General features: G+C 47.5%; 2 protein-coding genes across 2 annotated transcripts in view; both read right to left on the bottom strand.

Annotated features, from left to right (window-relative positions):
* LOC310792253 (NACHT, LRR and PYD domains-containing protein 4C-like) overlaps window positions 1-22,809 on the bottom strand; it is a gene marked incomplete at both ends in the record, with an annotated part of 430,843 nt that overhangs the window by 227,257 nt on the left and 180,777 nt on the right. The gene's annotated exons all lie outside the window — the stretch shown is intronic.
* LOC310792061 (uncharacterized protein) overlaps window positions 1-22,809 on the bottom strand; it is a 53,068-nt gene that overhangs the window by 11,242 nt on the left and 19,017 nt on the right. Inside the window, exons 7-10 of the mRNA XM_083653761.1 lie at window positions 22,694-22,807; window positions 12,604-12,717; window positions 4,513-4,626; window positions 2,154-2,267 (exon numbers count right to left, since the gene is read on the bottom strand). Coding sequence (XP_083509887.1) covers window positions 2,154-2,267; window positions 4,513-4,626; window positions 12,604-12,717; window positions 22,694-22,807 — 456 coding nt within the window. The remainder of the gene's footprint in view (window positions 1-2,153; window positions 2,268-4,512; window positions 4,627-12,603; window positions 12,718-22,693; window positions 22,808-22,809) is intronic.

The following is a 22,809-nucleotide window of genomic DNA, read 5'->3' as shown; positions in this document are numbered from 1 at the left end:
AATGAAAATGTTTGAGATTATACCTTTAAATCAGGATTCGGACAATAAAGGCGGAATTCTGAAAATAAAATCAGAATTTTAAGATTAAAGTCAGAATTCTCAGAATAAAGTCATGAATTCTGAGGGAAAAAGAAGCATACATGTGACATCACTGACGATGTCACTGCTCGACGGTGTACCGGAATTTGAATGTCTATAGAGTCCCTAGATTTTTGTGACGTCAAAATCTGGTCACGTTCCAAAAAAGGTTGGGAACCCCTGGTTTATATTATGAAAATTTTAAAGGACTTTGCGTTTTCCAAAATTTTATTGATGAGGCTCTCGTCAAAGGATGGCATGCATATAGGCATATAGACAAGTTTCCTGGGCACTTCCGGTTTGCTTCCGGACTCGGCCGCGATATGTCTGTCTCTTCTGGAATACAGAGAAGCGTAATGTACTAGCGTAGTAGCCATAGCGACCGCCGAAACAATGCAAACTTGGGATCATTCTCCGAGTCTCCCGTCTAACGAAAGAGTGTCTATCCCACACCCGTTGACAGTGGACACATGGGAAGATAATATGTGTAAATGGCCGAACGTAACTACAGGCAGGATTATAGCATATTTTGAGGAATCAATGGTGGTGGACGGCAACGCGATGAACAATCTCAAAAGCTCCGAAGCTTACCAATATCTCCACAGCAACAAAGTAGGTTGGGTATGTTGTAACGCTATGTATTTCATCAAATTACCGACAGTCAGGCTATCTCCCGTTGTGAATGAATATTACGGCTATTATTCCAGTGTTGTCATTAAGAGGCCGATTTCGCAGCAAGAATATTTAATTGATCGGCACGTCGTTCTCGGTAAGGACGCTTTCGTTATTGAAACAGACAACATTCATGCATGCTCCTACTGTAGCCTATCTATCTGCATTTGCAGACACTCATGAACCCATATCTTCTGGACATTGCCTTGATGAAAAAACAACGTAGCGTTAGCTAAAAGTAATAAGTGCGACAGTGTCAGTGCAGACAGCGCACAACTTGAATCTCCAGCAATAGGCTATGCACCTTAATCTCTCCCACTCCACACCTGGCACCTGCGGCAACTCTCCTGCACTCGTTCTCGGCTCCCATGTGGTTTTATTTGTCGTAAGCATTTTGATTCATCTCCTCATCATACGAGCGTCGGGCAACAAGCACGAGCCATTGATTGATTGATTGATTCGCCTGATGTAGGTAAAAAGGCTTTTTACCTCCGCTAAATTGACAGCCTACATCGGGTCTCTTTTGCTTTTGACAGGGGCAGGCACGCTTCTGTTTCTTTCCTGCCGTCTTGCTGGCCTCGGCTGAAGTAGGCTACTTGTTAATAAGTCTCTATTTAAGTCGTAGCTTATTGGCAACATCACTTAGGCTGCTGTGGACGCAATGTGGACTTAACCGGAAGCCGGGGACATATAAGGCTGCTATGGCGCCGCCCTAGGCCAGTGCGGGAAAACTTGTTTATTCTCCATTGAAGTCGGCTGCTGCCGTTTCCCAGCAACATTGCTTACAGAAGGTCGGCTTGGAACCAAAAACAACTGAAGGAAGCCACTAGGGAGATGGAGCCATGGCAGCTTCGACCAGCTCAAGATGATTGTGCTGATGAGAGCTCACAGTTGGAATCCATCTGCAGACAAAGGCTAATTTGCTCTTGGCAGCCCCCCTCATGTGAGGCGTAGCCTACAGGCTGAGGGGCCAAACACTTGTGACCCTGAGATACCTGCTGAAGATACAGAAGGTTCCCAACAATGTGGATGCTCTGACCACCCTTCACCAAGGAAGAACTTGCATCACCATATAGTCCACCTTGAATTGGCGCTTGCAGCCGGCTGCCAGCCAGCTGCCATGCAAATAACTGTACTTTGTTACACCATGAGGGACATTGCTTTAGAAGAAAAATACAAATATCTATATTGTTTATTAAGAGGTTGAATTGGTTAAAGCTATGATTAGTTGAGTTACATGTAAGTTAAGTTTGAGTATATTAAGTTAAGTTGTTGTGTTATCTTTGTTTAATCTGCCAAGGACCTGTCAGGGATCAGCCGCCAATTCAAGGTGGCTGCATCTGTATCTTCAGTAGCTCCTGCAGTTTCTGCTTGGAGCAAATCATCTCTGATGTTTACCTCACCTTTTTGAGAGTATAGTATGACTGGTCCTGATCCATGGTGGCTGGATTGAGGCTCTGGTAGGTGGAGTCTGGATTGGATTTGGAGGCTGGAGCAGACTTTTTATTGGTGGAAATCTGCAACAAACAATGTGAAGTTTAGCAAGGTGACAAGACATGACAGCACACCTCAAATACAGTGGTAACCATGGAAACAGTCCTACATCTTGCATGTACCCTACATCTGTCCTGCATTACCTCTACACACTATAAACAGTTTATATCATGCAAATCTTAAAGGATTTTGCGTTTTCCCAAATTTGATTGATGATGAGGCTCTTGTCAAAGGATGGCATGCACCCTATTCTCTATTGAAGTCGGCTGCTGCCGTTTCCCAGCAACATTGCTTACAGAAGGTCGGCTTGGAACCAGAAACAACTGAAGGAAGCCACTAGGGAGATGGAGCCATGGCAGCTTCGACCAGCTCAAGATGGTTGTGTTGATGAGAGCTCACAGTTGGAATCCATCTGCAGACGGAGGCTATAATTTGCTCTTGGCCCCCCTCATGTGAGGTGTAGCCTACAGGCTGAGGGGCCAAACACTTGTGACCCTGAGATACCTGCTGAAGATACAGAAGGTTCCTAACAATGTGGATGCTCTAACCACCCTTCACCAAGGAAGACCACCATGAGGAAGAACTTGCATCACCCTACAGTCCACCTTTGCCGTGCAAAGAACTGTACTTTGTTACACCATGAGGGACATTGCTTTAGAAAAAATAATAAGAATATTATTATTATATTATAATATATATTATTATAAAAGAGGTTAAATTGGTTAAAGTTATTATTAGTTGAGTTACATGTAAGTTAAGTTTAAATATATTAAGTTAAAGGGGGCATATTATGCATTTCTTAATTTTGTATCATATATATGTTGTTACAATCTTGGATGGTCATATTAAACATGGGCTAAGCTTCAAATAAACAGGTGAAGGTGTTTTAATGTTACCCCCATGAACCCCCCCCCCCCCCCCATGAAGTCTCGCAGACGAGAGGAGATGGATTTGTGCCGATTTGTGCAAGAGCCATAGTCCTAGTGACGTCAGTAGAACTTGTTACCATGGTGATGCCAAGCCTAGCCCGGGCCCGCGCGCGCCCTAGCCTTCACCCGTCCGCCCTGCCCCTCCCCTGTTCTGACATTCCAGTACACTGCCAACAGTAACTAATGCTGCTAGTTTCCACTCGCCTCGGCCTTATCTGCCTTTCACTTTATTTGTGTTTATCTGAGTATCTAGTAGTTCCTGATAGAAGTCCTGGTTAAAAGCTGTAGCGGTAAGCAGTGTCCAGTCGTTTAAAGTCAGTGAGTTTCTTCAGTCTTGGTGCTGGCTTTGTGCTGTGTGCTCGACAGGACGAACCCCCCGCTCTAATGTAATCACAATGGGAGATTTCTGCATTCTGGCTTCATTTCAATCTAGTATTAAAGATACTATTGGTTCATGTTGGAATAAAAACACTGCTTGTATCGATAAATATGCACCATTACTACTATAAAATGAAAAAATAATTTTGAAAAAGACCGAAATAATAAGTTAAATCGAGCTCTGTTTAGAAGGGGGAAATCAGCGTCTCAGGCTGCCTGGAGAAAAACGGCACACCAAAAAATCGTCACTCCTCGCCTTTGAGAGTAAATCCCCAACTGGATTTTTTTATTTGACCATTGGTCTGTCACTTCAATTATAGCCAACCCCTATGTACACGTCATGGTGAATGTTTCCTTTTGATTGGTTTGAGTTATACTGACGAAAATCGCGTAATTTCCCTTCAGTCCCTTTGTTACTCTCGATTCAACTTTGAGGAAACATCGAGGTAGCTGCAGCCAAACACAGAGTCCTCTGCCCCTTCCTCTCCCTCTCTCTCTCTCTCCCTCTCTCTCTCTCTCTCCCTCTCTGCATGATTGGGATTTGCAGTGGTTCTCAACTTGGGGTCCGGGTCCTCTGGGCAGAGGTTTGCAAACACAAACTTCCTCGCGCTGCCCGCCTGGAGTATTTCCCGGAGGGTGGGGGTTCTTAAAGGGACAGGACCTAAAACAGAGCGTTTCAGACAGAGGGTGAGCTGAAGGGGGCAGTGAGAGCCAGTTCAAGATAAACAAAGAGTTTTTTGAACTATGAATGATGCAATAAGTTACTCTACTGGAGGCCAACAATAAAATAATAATACATTATATTGACAAAATATGGGCCCTTTAAGTTTGTGTGTTATCTTTGTTTAATCTGCCAAGGACCTGTCAGGGATCAGCAGCCAATTCAAGGTGGCTGCATCTGTATCTTCAGTAGCTCCTGCAGTTTCTGCTTGGAGCAAATCATCTCTGATGTTTACATCACCTTTTTGAGAGGAGAGTATGACTGGTCCTGATCCATGGTGGCTGGACTGAGGCTCTGGTAGGTGGAGTCTGGATTGGATTTGGAGGCTGGAGCAGACTTCTTATTGGTAGGAATCTGCAACAAACAATGTGAAGTTTAGCAAGGTGACAAGACGTGACAGCACACCTCAAATACAGTGGTAACCATGGAAACAGTCCTACACAGTCCTACACCTTGCATCTGTCCCAACTCTACACACTATAAACAGTTTATATCATGCAAATCTTAAAGGATTTAGCATTTTCCCAAATTTGATTGATGATGAGGCTCTTGTCAAAGGATGGCATGCAACCTATTCTCCATTGAAGTCGGCTGCTGCCGTTTCCCAGCAACATTGCTTACAAAAGGTCGGCTTGGAACCAAAAACAACTGAAGGAAGCCACTAGGAAGATGGAGCCATGGCAGCTTCGACCAGCTCAAGATGGGTGTGTTGATGAGAGCTCGCAGTTGGAATCCATCTGCAGACGGAGGCTAATTTGCTCTTGGCCCCCCTCATGTGAGGTGTAGCCTACAGGCTGAGGGGCCAAACACTTGTGACCCTGAGATACCTGCTGAAAAAGGTTCCCAACAATGTGGATGGTCTAACCACCCGGCCTTCACCAAGGAAGACCACCATGAGGAAGAACTTGCATCACCATACAGTCCACCTTTGCCGTGCAAAGAACTGTACTTTGTTACACCATGAGGGACATTGCTTTAGAAAAAATAATAAGAATATCTATATTGTTTATTAAGAGGTTGAATTGGTTAAAGTTATGATTAGTTGAGTTACATGTAAGTTAAGTTTAAGTATATTAAGTTAAAGGGGCCATATTATGCATTTCTTAATTTTGTATCATATTGTAGCGACCCAGGGTTTTGACATGTAATGGGGTGTCTCGGTGTGTAGCTAGGAACTGATGTGTGGGGTTGTTCCTGTGGGGAACGGTGTGTAAGTGGCACTTCCTGTCTCGTGGTGATTCCAGTCAAGCTATGTGAAGAGCTGGAGTAGACGTGTGTATAGCTAGGAGCGTAGCCGAGTGTGGCTAAGAGCTGGAAGCTGTGAGTGTGAGTCATGAATAAAAGCCTGTACCAACTATTATAGTCTCCTGTTCCTGGACGAATACCCGAATCGTCACATTGGTGTCAGAAGTGAAACGTGAAAAATTGCCTCTGCGTCGGCCAGGAGGGGAAAGAGTAAGGAGGAACGGAGTGTATTCAGAGGAGACAGAAACGAATGATCCGGTAAGATGAAGGGAGGGGGCGTTTGTCTAATGATTAACGTAAACTGGTGTGTAAACATCACAGTCATTGGGAGATACTGCTCGGAGGACCTTGAATATGTAATGCTTGAATGCGTGCCGTTCTGGAGTCCACAAGAATTCACGACAGTAACCGCAATGGGGGTATACGTCCCTCCACAAGCAAACGCCATGGTCGCACTGAAGGAGCTGCAACGAGCGATCAGCGCACAGGAGGCAAAACAACCGGAAATGGCCCTGGTGGTGACTGGTGATTTTAACAGGGCAAACCTGAGAGTTAGAATGCCCACGCTGTACCAGCATGTCCATTTCCCCACCCGAGGCAAAAATACACTGGATAAATGTTACACAAATATCCGCCATGGCTACAAGGCCGTACCCCGCCCACCTTTCGGCAAATCAGACCACGCCTCCATCCTGCTGGTGCCCAGGTACCAACACAAACTGAAAAAACAGCCCCCGGCATTCCGAACCGCCCACTGCTGGTCAGACCAATCAGACGACATCCTGAGGGACTGTTTTGACCAAGTAGCATGGGAGGAGTTCAAAGCGGCGGGAGACCTGGGCGCGTACGCAGAGACGGTGTCATGCTTTATAAAGAAGTGCACCGACGACATAGTCCCCACAAAGAGGGTCAAAATAATGCCAAACCAAAAGCCCTGGGTCAACAGCGACGTCAGGGCTGCCCTACACGCCAGGACCACCGCCTTCAGTTCAGGCACACCAGAACAATACAAGCAGGCACAATATGCCCTCTGGACCGCTATTAAAAAAGCACAGAGAGATTACGGAAGGCAGCTGGAGTCAAAACTGGACACCAACAACCCCAGACACCTGTGGAGAGGTCTCCATGCTGCTACAGACTTCAAAGAGGTGAAACGACAGAACCCCAGCACGTCACCCACCCTACCGGACGAACTCAACGCGTTCTACGCTAGGTTCGACTCCTCTGCCAGAGCGCCTCCCCTCCCCCCCCCCTCCCACCCCTCTCCCACTCTCCTCCCCCCATCACCTCCCACCCTCTCCTCCCCCCCACCACCCCTCTCCTCCCCCCCCTGCCACCTCCCTCCCCCATCACCCCCCCCTCCTCCCCTCCCCCCCTGCCACCTCCCTCCCCCATCACCCCCCCCTCCTCCCCTCCCCCCCCTGCCACCTCTCCCCCCTCATCACACCCCCCCCTCCCATTCCCACCTAACCACCAACCCCCCCCACCTCCCAACCCCCACTGATCCAGACCGCCCTCTCACCATCACTGAGGACGAAGTGTGCCGGTCGTTCCTGCGTATCAACCCACGCAAGGCGGCCGGCCCGGACGGCATCCCCGGGCGGGTCCTCAAGGCCTGCGCCCACCAGCTGGCAGCCGTATACACAGACATCTTCAACCAGTCTCTCTCCCTCCGACGAGTTCCCTCCTGCTTCAAGGCAGCAACAATCATCCCCATTCCCAAACAGCAAAAAGTGACCAGCCTCAATGACTGGCGCCCAAAAGCCCTCACGCCAATAGCCAGCAAGTGCCTTGAAAAGCTGGTCATATCAAAGATCCGCCCCACACTCCCCCCGGACCACGACCCGCTACAGTTTGCATACCGCCCCAACAGGAGCACAGCGGATGCAGTAGCACACGTGCTCCACACCGCCCTGTCCCACCTGGAGGGGAAGGACACCTATGTAAGAATGCTGTTCGTGGACTTCAGCTCAGCATTCAACACCATAGTACCCTCCAGGCTGGTAAGCAAACTCAGGGACCTGGGACTAAACACAGCGATGTGCGACTGGATCCTGGACTTCCTGACAGACCGCCGCCAGGTGGTGAGGGTGGGCAACCTCACCTCCTCCCCACTGACCATCAGCATAGGAGCGCCCCAGGGGTGCGTCTCCAGCCCCTTCTGGTACGACCTCTACACCCACGACTGCGTGGCGACTCAAACTTCAAACACCATCGTGAAGTTTGCAGACGACACAGCAGTCGTGGGGCTGATCTCGGGGGGCGACGAGACGGCCTACAGAGAGGAGGTGAGGGTCCTGGAACAATGGTGCCAGGACAACCACCTCTCTCTGAACGTCTTCAAGACCAATGAGATCATTGTGGACTACAGGAGAGGGGGGGGCGCACACCCCCCAATCACCATCAACGGCACAGTGGTGGAAAGGGTGGACAGCTTCAAGTACCTGGGAGTCAACATCCACCAGGACCTGACCTGGGCCGGCCACACCGCCACTGTTGTCAAAAAGGCCCAACAGCGACTACACGGACTCAGGCGCCTGAAGAAATTTGGGCTAAGGAAAGAAATCCTCAGGGACTTCTACAGAGGCACCATTGAAAGCCTGCTGACTGGCTGCTTCACCGCCTGGTACGGGAACTGTACCACCATGGATCACAGGGCGCTACGGAGGGTGAGGCGCGCGGCCCAGCACGTAACAGGAGACGAGTTGCCAGAACAGCATGAACTGTATAACCAGCGGTGCCTCAGGAGGTCCCTGAAGATCATCAAAGACACAAACCATCCCCACAACAGCCTGTTCTCCCTGCTACCCTCAGGGAGGAGATACAGGGTTCCAAAAGCACGCACAAATCGCTTGAGGAACAGTTTCTTCCTGCAGGCCACGAGACTCCTTAACATACACAAATAGTGTAGTAGTCGTACCGTACCGTACTGCAGCTGCTACCATTATGTATGCCTAATGTTTAATTGTATGTTTAACAAGGTACATGCTATTTGCACCTGTATGTGAAATACGTCGAATTTAAAATGTCTGAACACGTCTAACGTATGCACAATGCCTAATGTTTAATTGTATGTTTAATAAGGTACATGCTATTTGCACTGTATGTCAAATACGTTGAATTTAAAATGTCTGAACACGTCTAACGTATGCACATGACATGTGCACCTATGTGCAATGAATATGCCACTGACTTGTCTTATCGCTATTCTGCCTTATTGCCTATTGCTGCTTAGTATTGCTTATTGATGCCTATTTCTTATTGCCTATTGCTCATTGCTTGTTGCCTATTTGTACTATGTCGTAAACGGAGTCCACAGCACAAGAATTTCACACGTGATACTTGTACCATGGAGTGACAATAAAAATCTTGAATCTTGAATCTTGAATCTTGAGAAAGTTGGAGGCTCGGGCTCGACCTGGCGTGGGCGGTTAGCTGTGCGTGCTAACTGCTACGAGGCTAGCTGCGTGTACTAGCTGCTAGGAGCACCACGTGCGATGGTGCGCGACGGGGAATGGTCGTCGGTGAACGGGAGGAAAGAGGAGCTGACGACGGTGATCAGCTCGGTGCTTGCGGGTATGGAAGCCCGTTTGTTGAAAGAAGTCAGGCGGCTATTGGAAGCTACGCCTGCCTGGGCAGAGGAGCTGATGAGGATGCTGCGGGAAGTCATGCAGCGTGTGGACTTGCTGAGCACAGAGGTAACGCAGCGTGGAGAATGGCCGGAGGAGCCGCAAAAGAGACTGTGTTGGACTTGTGGGGAACATGAGCACCTAGCGAGGTGGTGTCGCGGCGGTCCCGGGGGACAGACCAGGTACGCGGAGCAACGGTACTGGGGACAGCCGGGTGTCTGCTGGTCGTGCGGAGCGTTTGGCCACCTAGCCAGGGAGTGTCGAGAGGCTGTCGGAGACCGGAGGACAGCGGGAGAGGAGAGACGTGCAGGCGGCGGGCAGGTGAGACTCTGTTGGACTTGCCGTTCACCTGAGCACTTAGCCAGAGAGTGCACTGAGACTTTGGGGAATGGAGGAGACACACAGCCGGGGGAGCAGCCGGAGCAACAGGCAGAGGAACAGCGGAGCAGCCTGAGCAACAGGCAGCGGAGCAGCGGAGCAGTGCAGAGCCGGTTATTCAGGTCAGGAGAGTGACGCTTGTGTGTCCAGATGAGCGGGTGTTGCTAACGCCGGAGGAGCTGGCCCAGCCTAGCTGCTCTGCACCCCCCATGGTAGAGGGAGACATCATCATCAGCGACGAGACAATCAGGAGAGCGGGGCTCGTGTTGAGCAGCCAGAGGGAAGAGAGAGACATCATCTGCAACGCTGTTACAGTCGGGAGAGCGACGCTCGTGTCTCCGGGGGAGCGAGAGGGGTTAGTGCCGGAGGAGCCGGCCCAGCCAAGCTGCTCTGCACCCCCCACGGTTGCTGTGCAGAAAGCCGAGGTGGAGATCGATGCCGGTGGTGTTCGCCCTGCTGCCCTCAACACGCTGCCCCCTGGGGGAGGGGGACGAGAGGACGAGCGAGTGCAAGAGGTGAAGGAGAAAGAGGAGGACTGTGCAGATGTAGACCTGACGGACAACGATATGGACATCTGGGATGTCAAAGTGGATGAGTGGAAACGCAGGCAGGCGGAGGACGCGGATATCGGTCCGGTGTACGCGTGGGTAGCGGCCGGACGCCGGCCCCCTGTGGAGGAGATTCACCTGTGTTCCGGTGCCATGAGGGGACTGTGGAACATGTTTTCGGACCTGGGTCTGTGTAAAAATGGGCGTTTGGAGAGAAAGGGGTTCCAGTAGGTTGTGCCCAGTTGCCTGCGGGAATTGGCACTGAGGGGGGCGCACAAGGGCCCTGGATCCAGTCATTTTGGGGCTGAAGAGACACTCAGCCGCATCTGTAAACTGTTCTACTGGGGAAAACACAAGCAGGACGTGCAGAGATACTGCAGTGCGTGTGATGACTGTAGAGCACAGAAAAGGGGTTGAAAAGAGTCACCCTGCAGAGGACTAACCCCACTGGGGGTTGAGAGGGACTAGAGTGCTTCAGGTGGCCAGAAGCTTTGAAAGGGGGGATGGAAATGGTGGTGGTTTAAATGAATGGGAAAAGAAAAGAGAAATAATGTAAATGTTGGGGCTTGTGTTAATTGAAAATGTGGGTGATGTGAAGTAACGAAATGATGGTGGTGGTGGAACGGAAATTAAGTGGTGTGTTGAAAAAAGAAGGGACTAATGGTTGGGAAATTGAAATGTTGTTGGGGAATAGAATTTGATGTGGTGACGGGAAAAAAGATGTTGGGGGAAAAGTGTTGGTGTGTTTTGGTACAGGGGGATATGTGTGGGTTGTGGGTGCCAGCGTGGGAGCTGGTTTTTTAGGGTTTTTGACATGTAATGGGGTGTCTCGGTGTGTAGCTAGGAACTGATGTGTGGGGTTGTTCCTGGGGGGAACGGTGTGTAAGTGGCACTTCCTGTCTCGTGGTGATGCCAGTCAAGCTATGTGAAGAGCTGGAGTAGACGTGTGTATAGCTAGGAGCGTAGCCGAGTGTGGCTAAGAGCTGGAAGCTATGAGTGTGAGTCATGAATAAAAGCCTGTACCAACTATAAGTCTCCTGTTCCTGGACGAATACCCGAATCGTCACAATATATATGTTGTTACAATCTTGGATGGTCATATTAAACATGGGCTAAGCTTCAAATAAACAGGTGAAGGTGTTTTAATGTTACCCCCATGAACCCCCCCTCCCCCCCATGAAGTCTCGTAGACCAGAGGAGATGGATTTGTGCCGATTTGTGCAAGAGCCATAGTCCTAGTGACGTCAGTAGAACTTGTTACCATGGTGATGCCAAGCCTAGCCCGGGCCTGCGCGCGCCCTAGCCTTCACCCGTCCGCCCTGCCCCTCCCCTGTTCTGACATTCCAGTACACTGCCAACAGTAACTAATGCTGCTAGTTTCCACTCGCCTCGGCCTTATCTGCCTTTCACTTTATTTGTGTTTATCTGAGTATCTAGTAGTTCCTGATAGAAGTCCTGGTTAAAAGCTGTAGCGGTAAGCAGTGTCCAGTCGTTTAAAGTCAGTGAGTTTCTTCAGTCTTGGTGCTGGCTTTGTGCTGTGTGTCGGATGTGTTATGCTAGGCAGGACGAACCCCCCGCTCTAATGTAATCACAATGGGAGATTTCTGCATTCTGGCCTCATTTCAATCTAGTATTAAACATACTATTGGTTCATGTTGGAATAAAAACACTGCTTGTATCGATAAATATGCACCATTACTACTATAAAATGAAAAAAATATTTTGAAAAAGACCGAAATAATAAGTTAAATCGAGCTCTGTTTAGAGGGGGGAAATCAGCGTCTCAGGCTGCCTGGAGATAAACGGCACACCAAAAAATCGTCACTCCTCGCCTTTGAGAGTAAATCCCCAACTGGATTTTTTTATTTGACCATTGGTCTGTCACTTCAATTATAGCCAACCCCTATGTACACGTCATGGTGAATGTTTCCTTTTGATTGGTTTGAGTTATACTGACGAAAATCGCGTCATTTCCTTTCAGTCCCTTCATTACTCTCGATTCAACTTTGAGGAAACATCGAGGTAGCTGCAGCCAAACACAGCGTCCTCTGCCCCTTCCTCTCCCTCTCTCTCTCTATCCCTCTCTCTCTCTCTCTCCCTCTCTGCACGATTGTGATTTGCAGTGGTTCTCAACTTGGGGTCCGGGTCCTCTGGGTAGAGGTTTGCAAACACAAACTTCCTCGCGCTGCCCGCCTGGAGTATTTCCCGGAGGGTGGGGGTTCTTAAAGGGACAGGACCTAAAACAGAGCGTTTCAGACAGGGTGAACTGAAGGGGGCAGTGAGAGCCAGTACAAGATAAACAATGAGTTTTTTGAACTATGAATGATGCAATAAGTTACTCTACTGGAGGCAATAAAATAATAATACATTATATTAACAAAATATGGGCCCTTTAAGTTTTTGTGTTATTTTTGTTTAATCTGCCAAGGACCTGTCAGGGATCAGCAGCCAATTAAAGGTGGCTGCATCTGTATCTTCAGTAGCTCCTGCAGTTTCTGCTTGGAGCAAATCATCTCTGATGTTTACCTCACCTTTTTGAGAGGAGAGTATGACTGGTCCTGATCCATGGTGGCTGGACTGAGGCTCTGGTAGGTGGAGTCTGGATTGGATTTGGAGGCTGGAGCAGACTTCTTATTGTTGGGAATCTGCAACAAACAATGTGAAGTTTAGCAAGGTGACAAGACATGACAGCACGCAAGCTTGTGTAACGCTGGTGTTGTGTAGCGTTAACTCCTTAATTAATAAACCTTTCTTCGGGTCGTGGATAATAACTGCACGAGGAGAGCTTCTGTCTTGAATCACTTCAGGTAACTTTATTGTTCGACTTCACAATGACAACCGCCACCAAGCCTCTCTGCTTGGGGTCACTTCCCTGTTTGGGGTATCACTCCGCCCATTCTACTCCCTACACAGCCAAGCTGTATATAGTTCCTACTTTAGAATAGAACTAGACAGAATATATTTATGACCTGATGAACCATTAATCACAGCATGTAAACATAAACCATACCCAAAATAAGATCATCTTAAAACAATGATTAACAAAATAAATCTCATCTTACACTTGTGTCTAGTACAATCCAAACCTCACAATAACACAGAACGTCTTTGCACAGAAATATCAAACCAGAAGTCTCAAAATGGATGGGAGCAGCCTACCTTCTACAGCAGTGATCCTCACTATTTCTTCGATGTGTGCCGCACTGGCAGGACAAAGTCAATAGGAGAGCCACTTTTACCGCAAAATACCAAAAGCCACCCCGACCAAGCACATCTGCCTACCATTTTTTTGTTTTATTGTTTTCCACACACACACACACACACACACACACACACACACACACACACACACACACATATACCAGTTTCCCCTAGAAAATCTTTCAGGCCTGGAGGGATTTCGAAACGTACCCCGACCGCAACGGTGGGGGCCGTTGCTGGCGACGCTAAAGTTTTAGCTAACCTGTTCACATCTATGTTCGCAATGGCATCCCAAGTATCATCATACTATTATGGGATGCGATGCGAACAGTTGTATTATGGGATGTGCGTTTCCCAGGCAACGACACACGTTGACATGTTTTGGAACAGCGCTGCACGCTGGCACAATACTCCTAAAAGCAAAATGCTTATTGTTTTGAATGATTTGGCACCTTTTATTACTGTCAACACCAGTATTGTTGTATTGTAATAATATGCCATAAAGGTTTATTGAAATTTTTGGGAGAGCAGGGGATTTTTTTTTTTTTTTTTGCAATTTCCTAGAGCCGCCAACTAAAGCTTTGAGAGCCGCCAGCGTCTCGCGAGCCGCGCAATGAGGGACTAGGCTCTACAGCATGGGGCAATGACATCTAGACAGCCCGGCTTGTATGGCCAGCCCAGTCGGTAGTGGAGGCCAGATTCAGGCAGCCTTTACTCATAAGACGCTTCTTAAAACAAAAGTCACACACACACACACTAACACGTGAAAACAGAGGGAAAACTACGAGAGAACAGGGGCTCCAGAGAATCCATGGCTCGGCTTCAATCAATCGCAGAAAGGGGGGCTGCGCACCTGAAATCCACTGACATAATATCTAAGCCACTCCCACTTCCTGTTTGACTCTCTGGGCAAAGACGTAAATTACAATATCATAAATAAACAAGGGGGTGTCTGATAGGGATGTCACGATACCATAATTATGAGTTTGATACCAATACCTGCCTAAGTATCTCGATAACGATACTGAAACGATACCACGGCAAAAAGTTAAAACATCAGGAAAAATTGTGGAATGTAATAATAATCATAACATATTAAATTGTTCAGTTTGATATCATTGTCATTTTTAAATCTAATTGACTAAATTATAAATTTGACTAAATAGAAAAGGAGAAATGTGCTCAGTAGAGTGCAGAACTCTGCCAAGGTGTATTGATTCATTTCATTTTGTGTTCGGTCTACTTTAGTGCACATCAACTGTAGTGTGCTCAGTGCTGTATGTGGGCTAATCATCCTGGGCTTGAGCTTCATCAACATTAAGTGCCAGATTTAGAGTTAATGTCATTGATGTTTATTATTTGCATTCACAATAAATAGGCTATTGAAATATAGGCTATTTGGCAGTGGTTTATTGTGTGGTGTAACACATCTAGGTGTGTTTTTGACAATGAATTACTGTAACATTAACGGTTGGATTATTGTAAATATTAGTATGGGGGACATCAGATTGCTGCATGCCATGTAAGGGCTTTAATGACACTCTATGGCCTTGATTTAATTATTTAGTACATATTTGAGTCAGGTCCATGGTGGTATTGGGGCTTTTACATTGAGTTTATGATCTCTTTGATAGTTACGTTATCCACCGTCGTGACTGTTCATTCTGTCTGTGCTCGTAACCTACTAGGCAGCGCATAGGCCTACCCATTGCCTTAATTGCCTCGTCAAAACTCTGATGGTGAAACAAGTTCGCTTGTCACACAATAAATCACACTCGTTTGACTTAAGAGGGCATGTATGTATCCTTCACATTCCCTAACCAGTCTTTGAACTGAAACAAGTCAGGATGCCTGTCGGAGAGAAATAGCCTTTCACCTGCGTCGCGTTGAAGCACTTTTTACAGACTGGCTTTGATGCGTGTGTCCACGGGCTTGCCTTCGCTGTCGGCAACGTAAGGAAAATACTTCCATATTTCGCTTCGTGCATCTGCTTTCTCTACAAGACGGCTTGCAAGACTGCTTGTACATTCCATGGATCAGGGCTGCTGAGGAGTGAAATTTGAGCTGTGTGTGACCAGAGAGAGAGAGGGGAGGGGCCAACTCGGCAGGCTGAGGCTCACACACAGACAGTCAGAGAGCAGTTGCGGAGCTGCGGTCTCCTCCGCTACATACACCACGGTCGCACACTGACGCAACCATGACATTTCTTTAAGTATCGGTACTAAATTAACGTGGTATAGTACCGTTTTTAATAGAAGGATATCGCGGTTGTATTCTGGTACCGGTATACCGTGCATCCGTAGTGTCTGACAATACATATCAGTCACATATCACTCTGTGACATACCCCCACACCCACTAAAAGAGCAAAAATACAAAAAAAACTTAGCGTCACAAAAAATATTATCCATCACCTTTAACTCATTGAGTGCCAAGGACGAGTAGTCGTCAATTCAAATACTAACGTAGAGTGCCAATGACGACTAAAGTCGTCAATTGCGTTTTTTGACGGTGGGACGTGGATCAAAGCCCGATCCATCTCTGTGAAAGTATGGTGAATGTTGAATGTGTAAAAGCTATTTTACAGACCCATTAGGTGGCGACAGTGCTCTCCAGATTAGAGAAAGTTGAGTAAAAAACAGAGAAGAAGTCATGGGGAAACGGAAATCGCATCCGTATGCATCGATATGCATGAAGCATAACGTTAGCTGTGCCTGCAGCAGCCAATCTGCTGCCACAATTGAGCCCCTCCGTGTCCGCTGCGATAGCCCATCCGCATGATTTAGTTGCAGACACCAGCGTCTTTCTGAAAAGTTACATTATTCTCAGCTGGGAGCCGGCGACACGCTGTGAAAAAGCGGGGTGCAGCGCACTTTTCAGTGCAGAGCAAACGCAGAGCAAACGCAGCAGAGCCACCAGAGACACTCCCACGGAGGAGGAGGAGGGGGGTGGGGCACGCAGGGCAGCATACAACCATTGACAGTAAACACAGACCCAGACAGCAGGCTCGATGGACAGAGACAGGCAAACAAGCTAGAATATCTGATGCCCACCAGCAGTAAATCAAAACCAGCAAGAAGCTGCAACCAGCAGCGCACGCAGGGGCCAGCGCTGCTGGTTGCAGCTAAAAAATATTATTTTGCCAAACAAAATTCCTTTTTCTACAACAGCATGAGTGAATACTGGATTCTGATTGGCTAGCAACAGTGGTAAATAGGCCAACAATCTACAGTTCGGCTCCAACCGCAGTATCACTCCGCTCCCTGATGCTGACTCCGCTCCCTGTGCTGACTCCGCCCACTGTTAGCCTGTCAGTCTGCAAATCTCTAACAAGGAAATGGCCGATCTCTAACAAGGAAATGTCCGATTTCGTAGTAACGTTTGATTTACTGGGTGGATTGAGTTTTGAGCAGTGGTTAGATGAAGATGAAGGTGAAGTGAACAAAGAACGACATGGTGAAATTGGGGAGAGAGAACTGGCTGAGCTTGAGTTGTCACGAGTTCGGACTAGCGGGAGGTCGGACTAGCGCCCGGACCCCGAACCTGGGACTGTCAAACAAACAAACGCCCTCTGCCGTCACCAGATATCAACACACCACCACCAAAACGGGCTGCTTTAGATAACTGTTTAAATAACTGTACTTTTACAGGCAATGTATCAATAACTGTGAATCCCGTTAAGGAATAGGTTAGTTGTTTTTTGGCTCAAAGGCAACTAAATGTTTAGTGCAATCATTGATCTTGTGTATGGAACTATATTCTGTGGCGGAAGGATAAATGTATTCTGAAACCAGTAATGATTGTAAATAAATGAATTGGATGTTACAAGAGCAAGATCAAAGTAATTTACTTTCTGTGAATCAGACATTTCCTAGCCTCTAAACAAGACCTTGGCAGTTTCATTTTCCTTGCCAGAAATGTGTTTAACTCATTGAGTGCATGTTCGTCAATTGGTTTAGTAACGTAGAGTGCCAAGGACGAGTATGTTCGTCAATTGCGTTTTTTGACGGTGGGACATGGATCTAAGCTTACATCGCCTCTTACAATATGGGAGCTATTGAATGTGTGTAACCTATTTTACAGAACCCTTAGGTGGCGACAGTGCTCTCCAGATTACAGAAAGGCGAGGAAAAAACAAAGAAGAAGTCGTTGGGGAAACGGAAATCGATATGCATGAAGCATAACGTTAGCTGTGCCTGCAGCAGCCAATCTGCTGCCACAATTGAGCCCCTCCGTGTCCGTTGCGACAGCACATCCACATGATCAGCCGTGGAGTTGTTATTATTCTCAACTGGAAGCATGGGAGCCGGTGACAAACACACGCGGAACGCTGTAAAAAAGCTGGATGTCGCGCACCCTTCATTGTGCACAGCAAACGCAGCAGAAAGCCACCAGAGACACTCCCATACGGAGGGGGGGGGGGGGGGCACGCAGAGCAGCACACAACACTGACCCAGACAGACCCAGACAGCAGGACAGGATTGGCAAACGCAAGCCAGAATATCCGATGCCCACCAGCAGCAAATCAAGACCAGCAAGAAGCTGCAACCAGCAGCGCACGCAGGGGCCAGCGCTGCTGGTTGCAGCTAAAAAATATTATTCTGCCAAACAAAATTCCCTGGCCTTCACTGTTTTATTGAAGGAAATTATTTTTGAGGTGTGACTACATTAGAAAATATTAGCTTCAGAGTCAGTGATGTGCTTGAAATGTTTAATTTCACAAAAGGCTCATTATCTCAGCTTCTAGAAAAAAATGGCTGTTTTTGGTTAAATCAAGCTATCTTCTCCGGCTCATAACTAAAGAACGGAAAATGGGATCAATAAACTTTTTTTTGCAGATGATAGAAGAGAGTCAGCTCGTTCTTTGTGCGTGTTCGGTGTTTACATAGTAATATCACACAATATTCTGTGGGCCTCAAGAAATCACTGAAAACGCTCTGAAACTCTGGCACTGGGAGCGTCCGTTCTCCAAAAGTGGCTGGCACTCAATGAGTTAACAGAGAGATGTTACGGCTGCAGCACTAAACTCCACACTCCGTCAGCCGATTCCAACCCTCCAACTTCTCCCTGGATCAAACAATATCCTTACAGCCTTCTTATCATACCGAGCCTTCATTTTAACTTTAGCTTCAGCCAGGCTACGCCCTGCTACATCACACGTTAACTTCAGTCTTGTGCGGAAAATTGACACATACAGTTCAGTCTCACTAGGCTCTTTCCGTTTGATCACCATCTCCTTGAACATACTCAGTGGACCCCTCACTTGATCAGAAATTACCTCAAAAGGGTTAAACCCCAATGACTCAGATGGAGCCTCACGAACCGTAAACAAAACAAAGGGAATGTCCTCATCCCACTCCTTTGGCTGTACCGCCACAAACGTTTGAATCATGCCCTGTAATGTATTATAAAATCTTTCTGAGGCTCCCTGCGACTGCGGCTGGTAAGTTGAAGAACATCTGGTGGTAATATTCCACCCAGCCATCTCCTGTCTGAACAAACCTGATGTAAAGTTTGTCCCTCAATCCGATTGAATCGTACGTGGAACACCAGCCCAGGCAAAGAACTTTTGCAGATGCTCCACAATCACCTCTGCATGTATACTCCATAAAGGAATTGCATCTGGGTACCAGGTAGCTGCATCTAAGATCGTGAGCACACATTAATTCCCCCGCTTGGACTTCAGCAGCGGTTCCACACAATCAACCACAACCTGCTCCACCTCTCGAGCGTCAATCACCTCCACAATCGCCTGACCCAGGGACGGATCCCTCTGTTGCTCCTCCACCAAGGTCTGACGAGTTCGGAGTACCGACTCAGGCCCAACCAGAACAAAGGGCTGTCCACTCACTTCACTCACAACCCCCTCTTCACACACAAGCCCCTCTTCGAAAACATCCCCTTCGGGCTCCACTACAGGCACTGTCTGCACTACAGAAACCTCGTCGCTTTCCACTATAGCAGGTGTCGGTTCCTTACCATGCTCATTGACCACTGCCTTCGCCTGAGCACGAGTATCCACACCCCCTGATACTAGCTCAGGGTATTCTGCCTCCAGGAGCTCCCTCTCAGGAGACCCCACCGGCGGTGGTTCACCGGCCTCTGGGAAAACCCTCATGCCCGCTGCGTCATTCCCCAGGACTAGATCTACTGTCCCCCAGGGAAGAGTCTGCATCACGGCCACTGTGATGTACCCGTGCATGAGGTCCGAGTCCAAGTAGATACAATGGAGAGGCACTCGTTCAGTGCCCCCACATACACCTCGGACCACTGCAAACTGGCCTGTAAACGTGTCCCCTGACAGTTCCACCACTCCTTTACGCAGCAGTGTCTGCATTGCTCCCGTGTCTCTGAGTATAATTACTGGTGCCTCAGAGCCACCCCTTACATGGCACTCCTTTGTGTCTGCCACTGTACCATGGGAGATAAACCCCTGTGCACAACTGGGTAGGTTACTCACCCCATCCTGCCTCAGTGCCACTAACCCTACAGGCTTCCCACTTGGACATTGGTCCTTTTTGTGTCCCAGCTTGTTACAGCGGAAACACTGGATCTCACTAACGTCCACAAGACGCCGTCCGAAAGGCAAGAATGGACCACCCGGCCCAGCCCGCGGAGATCTATGAACCCACCTGACCGTCCACCATGAGCCACCTCATAGCCGTCCGCCAGCTCTGCTGCACGCCGAGAACTCACCAGCTCTCGCTCATTAAGATAAATCTCCAGCTCCCTGGGGACACTAATCTTATACTGCTCCAAAAGCAACAAATCCCTGAGCGCCACAAACTCATTAGCCTTACACGCATTAATCCAGCGGTCAAACTGGATTTCCTGTTCACGCCATAAATCCAGATAGGACTCATCTCTATGACGCTTTAACTCCCGGAACTGACGACGATACGCCTCCGGCACGCTACCGTGTGCCTCCAGCACAACTTTCTTCAAGTGTTCATACTTCAAACCTGTGCGCATATCAAGAGAAGCTAGCTCTCTGAGCTTTCCCCTCGAGGACACTCTGCACTAACAAAGGCCACTTCTCTGTCGGCCAATTTAATTCTGCTGCCACTACCTCAAACATCTCAAAGAATACATCTACCGCATTCTCATCCAATTTTGGCATGCTGCTCCGGGCTCGACCAATCTCGAACCTCCGTGAAACTTGTTGTTCCACGTCCAGTGCTTTTTTTCGTTCCAGTTCAGCTAGCTCCTTTTGTAGCTCACGGTCCTTCTCTGCTTCTTTCTCTGCTTCAATACGGTCCCTATCCTCTCTCTCTCTAGCTTCACTGCAGTCTTTCTCTGCTTCAATGCGGTCCCTATCCTCTTTTTCTCTAGCTTCACTGCAGTCTTTCTCTAACCCCTAGTTCCTCATTGCGCGGCTCGCGAGACGATGGCGGCTCTAGACTCTTTCATTGGCGGCTCGCAGCTGATATAAATAATACAATCACTGTCAAAACAATTCCCTCACTGCAGTGTCAAACTGCGTGGTTGCCAGGTTTGTGGCCCTTTGGAGCACCAAATGGGGGTTGAAACTCACCATATACCGGTAGCCTATCTGGCAACACTGCAAACAAGCCAATGCCTCGTGGAGGGATTGGGTCAGTGGGAGGGCGCAGAAGAGTGCTACAGGTGTGAATGACAGGGCGTATTGTTGCAGCTGGCATTTCCTCGTTAACGACGAAATGCGCAAGCTGCAACAATCGAGTCACGTTAACCCCCCCTCCCAGCGTCGGAGTGTTAACGATAAGCAAAGCAGCTATTTAGCCTACTGAGCTGGGTGTGGAGACCAGGAAGGCACAGGCTGTTTACTGAGCTGGAGGTGTGTGGAGCTGCATCCCAGAGAGAGACAGACTGGACATCAGAATGTTCATATATATTTTTTTAATCAAGTCGGTGTGAATGTTTTCATCACTTTTATAATTTTTTATTAAGTCGGCCTGAATGTTTTTTATATCATATATATATATATATGTTAAAAAAAAATTATATAGTCAGTCTGAATGTTTTTATGATTTTTATAATAGTTTCTAACATTTTTATCATTGGTTGGTTGGGAGTTTCTTCCCGCAGGCCACGAGACTCCTTAACATACACAAATAGTGTAGTAGCTGTACTGTACCATACTGTAGCTGCTACCATTATGTATGTCTAATGTTTAATTATATGTTTAATTAGGTATATGCTATTTGCACCTGTACGTCAAATACGTTGAATTTAAAATGTTTAAGCACGTCTAAAGTATGCACATGACATGTGCACCTATGTGCAGTGAATATGCCACTGTCTCTGACTTGTCTTCTCACTCTACTGCCTTATTGCTTGTTGTGTCTCTTGTTGTTTTTGCACTCATATGCCCTGTTATATTTGTACTATGTTGTAAACGGAGTCCACAGCACAATAATTTCACACGTGATACTTGTACCACGGAGTGACAATAAAAATCTTGAATCTTGAAAACAATCAATATAAAATGTATTTACACATTGTGCACAAATTGCATTCATTGTGACAAATTTACAATAGTTAATATCCAGCGAGAATCATTGCAAATGGATGTTCAAAGTAACAGTTAGCAATAGCATTCAGTTAATCAATGCCTAATGACAGCCAGAGCAGTGCAAATTAATAACATTAGCTTGATTGAGCTCAGTACATCAAGCTTCAATCATTGCTACTTGACAACAATATGTCAGGCATAATCTGACTAACTGCTTTAACAAGCAATTTACCATTTGCAACCTATATTCTTCGTTTTTTCGGGTTATTTGTGAAAAACTGACGAATCCATTCTGCTTCTTCTGCATCAGAAATGGTCACGTTGTCTTAATTGCGTGAAGTAATTCAGTCCAATGATTCACTCTTCAGTTGTAAAACGGTAGGCCTACTGTATATGATTTTCCCCACTCCTGACACACATTTTTAACCAACATATGTTCAGCTCACCATGAGCTGGTCTCCAAATGCGCATCTCCAAATGCGCATTGCGCATCGCTGCCACAATGGCACCCTCAAGTTGTTTGTCTGGGCAGGCAAGCGCAGCTCGAGAAAGGCATCAACGTGACCGGGGCCGTGTAGCCTACCTTTCCCGCGGAGCGCTCCACAAGTAGTAGGCTACAGTTCGCGGAGCTCCTGGTCAGTGCCATGTGTCATCTTGTTTATTTTGTTTTGGTGTGTGACGTGCTTGCCGTAGTCTCCGCATCAACGGAGTTTCCTACTTGAACTTTTTTAAACTCAAGCAATAATAAGTGCATAAACGATTTAAAAATGTGAGTAAACTATCTTAAAATGTGCCTAAATGCTGCAGAGCATTGACAAAGGTACCTATTGGCGTTTATGTGCGTTTAGCCACCACTACAGCCCTGGTCCAACACTGACTTTGTTACATCATAAGGGACATGGCTTTAGAAAAAAAAATCAATACTACCTGTCTGACAGTAGAGCATGACTGGTCCTGATCCATGGTGGCTGGATTGAGGCTCTGGTAGGTGGAGTCTGGATTGGATTTGGAGGCTGGAGCAGAGTTCTTATTGATAGGAATCT

The sequence above is a fragment of the Poromitra crassiceps genome (genome assembly GCF_964638095.1).
Source record: "Poromitra crassiceps genome assembly, chromosome: 17".
NCBI lineage: Eukaryota > Metazoa > Chordata > Actinopteri > Beryciformes > Melamphaidae > Poromitra > Poromitra crassiceps.
This window is presented reverse-complemented; position numbering and strand designations above follow the sequence as displayed.